The sequence below is a fragment of the Crocuta crocuta genome, unplaced genomic scaffold (assembly GCF_008692635.1).
Source record: "Crocuta crocuta isolate KB4526 unplaced genomic scaffold, BGI_CrCroc_1.0 scaffold136, whole genome shotgun sequence".
In the NCBI taxonomy this organism is placed as follows: Eukaryota; Metazoa; Chordata; class Mammalia; order Carnivora; family Hyaenidae; genus Crocuta; species Crocuta crocuta.
This window is the reverse complement of record NW_027531009.1, coordinates 26,412-29,022: the sequence shown is the minus strand read 5'-3', so window position 1 is coordinate 29,022 and position 2,611 is coordinate 26,412. Positions and strand designations below refer to the sequence as shown.

At 61.7% G+C, this 2,611-nt stretch overlaps 1 protein-coding gene across 1 annotated transcript; it reads right to left on the bottom strand.

The window, feature by feature from the left end:
• Positions 1-487: 487 nt before the first annotated feature.
• LOC144237146 (protein FRG2-like) lies at positions 488-2,153 on the bottom strand. The gene is given in 5 exon segments (XM_077770823.1): positions 488-933; positions 936-1,046; positions 1,306-1,383; positions 1,616-1,690; positions 1,973-2,153. Coding segments are annotated over 5 exon segments (891 nt in total).
• Positions 2,154-2,611: the final 458 nt, after the last annotated feature.

Here is a 2,611-nt window from a genome sequence, read left to right as displayed (position 1 = left end):
AGCCAACTGTAAGAATAAATACAGGAACATGGTCAATGACAGTAATATATCTTGAATCGGGTTTCATATGAAGTAACTGAAAAGTGAGGGAAAAGAACATGGTGTCTTCACCGTGACTTCATCACACTGAACAATACAACCATCTCTCCACACAGACGCTACCCCAGGCCTGTGGCCTCAGTCCTCCAAAACTGGAGGCAAGAGACCCAAGATTTAGCGCCTTTTCAGGATCAAAGAGGAGGACAGAAGTATGTTCACTTTGTTAGACTTTAGCAACAACCTAGGAATTCTATCCTGATACCTCTTCTCATCATAAAACAATGCTTGGCTGTCCTAAGATACTCAAAACGCACGACAACGTGCAACATGAAATTGAAACCTCGTCAACTCCCGCTGCGTGTCTGCAGTACCTTTCCTCCGACCACCCCGCGTCCTATCGCTTATAACACGCGCTATCTGCGGTCTGAGCGGAAGCAGGGCTGTGTTCTCACCCCCGGGGCTGCGCGCCCAGCTCTGCGGAAGCGCGGGTGCCTGGCCGAGCGCGGGCAGCCTAGCTCCCGACCCCGGGAGGGGGGGCCCCGTGTCCCTCCCTGGGGGAGCCCCGGGCTTCTCCTCCATCCCCAGCTGGAGGCCGGGGGGCCGGCGGCGGGGCGGGGACGAGCCAGCTCTCGGCAGGGAAGACGTAGGCCGCCTGGTTGGCCATGGTGTAGACGGTCTGCAAGGCCGCGCACAGAGGCTCCCAGAGCTGCCCGAGCCGCGAGCGCCGCTCCCAGGTCAGCGGGCAATGGCCCTGCTGCTCCCACACCGCAGCCACGTCCTCATAGACGGCCTCGGACAGGGCGCGCACGGCGGTCACCAGCCTCTTCCGCAGTGGGGGCGGCCGGCCTCCTGGGGACCTGCACCTGCTCCGCCGGCCGCGCCCCGCGCCCCGCGCCTCCTGCGCTGGGCATCCGCGGGCTCCTCGCCGTCGCTGCCTTGGCTCGAGCCCGGCGTCCTCCGTGTCTTCTTTCCCGGAGTCACACCGCGCTCGTCTGCCGGAGAGGCCCCTGCGGAGGACGCACGTGGCTGAGCGCCCCGCCAGCTGGGATCCAGGGGACCCCACTCCCTCGGGTGAACCCCGCCTGTCTCCTCCGCCTTCCCGCCCCAGCTCTGGGATGAGGCGATGCCAGGCCCACCAAGGACCCCCCAGAGCTCCCGGGATTCCGGGTCTCCTAACCCGATTCAGCCGCTCAACAACCCTCCGTGCCCGCGCCCCGCGTATCTGACCTCCCTGTGCGCACCTCGGGCCCCAAAGCAAGATCCCACCTGCTGCAGGGCTGGTGCCGTCGCTGGAAGGGAGTTTCCTCTTCCCAGAGCCCTCCCAACTGGAGCAGCCTTCGGATTCTGCGGACAAAGCCAGAGTTTTGTGACGGCGTCCAGCCCGGCCCCCTCGACGCCCTAGTCCATCCTGGACACGCAAGGGCCAGCGCTGGCCGCCAAGACTAGGTTCCCAGCCGTTCCTCGAGCCCAGGAGCTGCAAGGGTGCCGCAGGGCTCCCAGGTCCCTGGCGGGGAGACCGAGCTATCCCACGTCCTCTGCCCCCCCTCGCCCCCCCCTCCGGAAAACCAGCTCTCACCTGATCTGGAAATGCAGCTGTCTCTTCTGAGCTCGCTTTCCTTGGAATCCTCCTCATCCGTCTTGGCGTCAGACCCTGGAGGAAAAGGGGCGGTTTGGGCGCGTGGCCTCTCGCGAGGCCCGCAGAAGCCCTAGCCCGGCCCCGATCCCAGCCTGTGGACGGTTCTCTCGACAGAGGCTGTTCAGCCGGGGGCCAAGGTGAACCAAGCTAGTTGGTTCCAGGGGATCACTGCCCCATTTGTCAAAGCCTCCCTAGAGCTGGGTGACCTAGGGATCTAGATCCGGACCGACCTCCGCATAAAACCCTGACCCCCACCCCTCCTTCCAGCCCCCGGACACAAACCACCCGCATCCCTACCTCGCCTTTGGGTGCGGCTCTCTCTCAGCGGGGACGATAATGTCCCTTCTTTGCCTTCCAGTGGTTTCTCCTCCACATGTGAGCCGCCTTCTGTGAACGAGTTCTGTTGGCAGGGCGGCTGGTCAGTGGGGTGTCGCTCGGAGGAGCTGTGGGGGTCCGAGCCTTCAGTTCCCAAGTCCATCTTGAAGCCCACGGCGTGGCCCGTCTCCCTGCACCGCCGGGACTCCCAAGTGCACACTGGCCAGTGGGACCTGCCTTTTATAGGCGCCTCCGCAGGGCGTGGCTCGCTCTTATTGGCTGGAAAAATTCCACCTTCCTGCCTCTCAGGGGAACCTTGGCTCTTGGGAGAGATGGTACGTGGCCAACCACTTGTGCTTCCAATGGGGAGACCCCCTCAGCTAAGGGGAGACTTTTGCAGGGTCCTGTCGTGGTGTCAAAAAGCGGGACCTCTCCCTGTCTTACTTCTGGTCCAACTCCCACCCAGGACTATTTAGGACCCTGATGGATCTGTGTTCTTTCTTCCCAAGAGTACAGGGATTAGTAGGCTCATTAGAAAGGTTTCTTCCATATCACTGGAAAACATATGTTGTCAATAGTCTTCTCACTGATCATTCCATTCTGTGTAAGTCACAGGAAAAT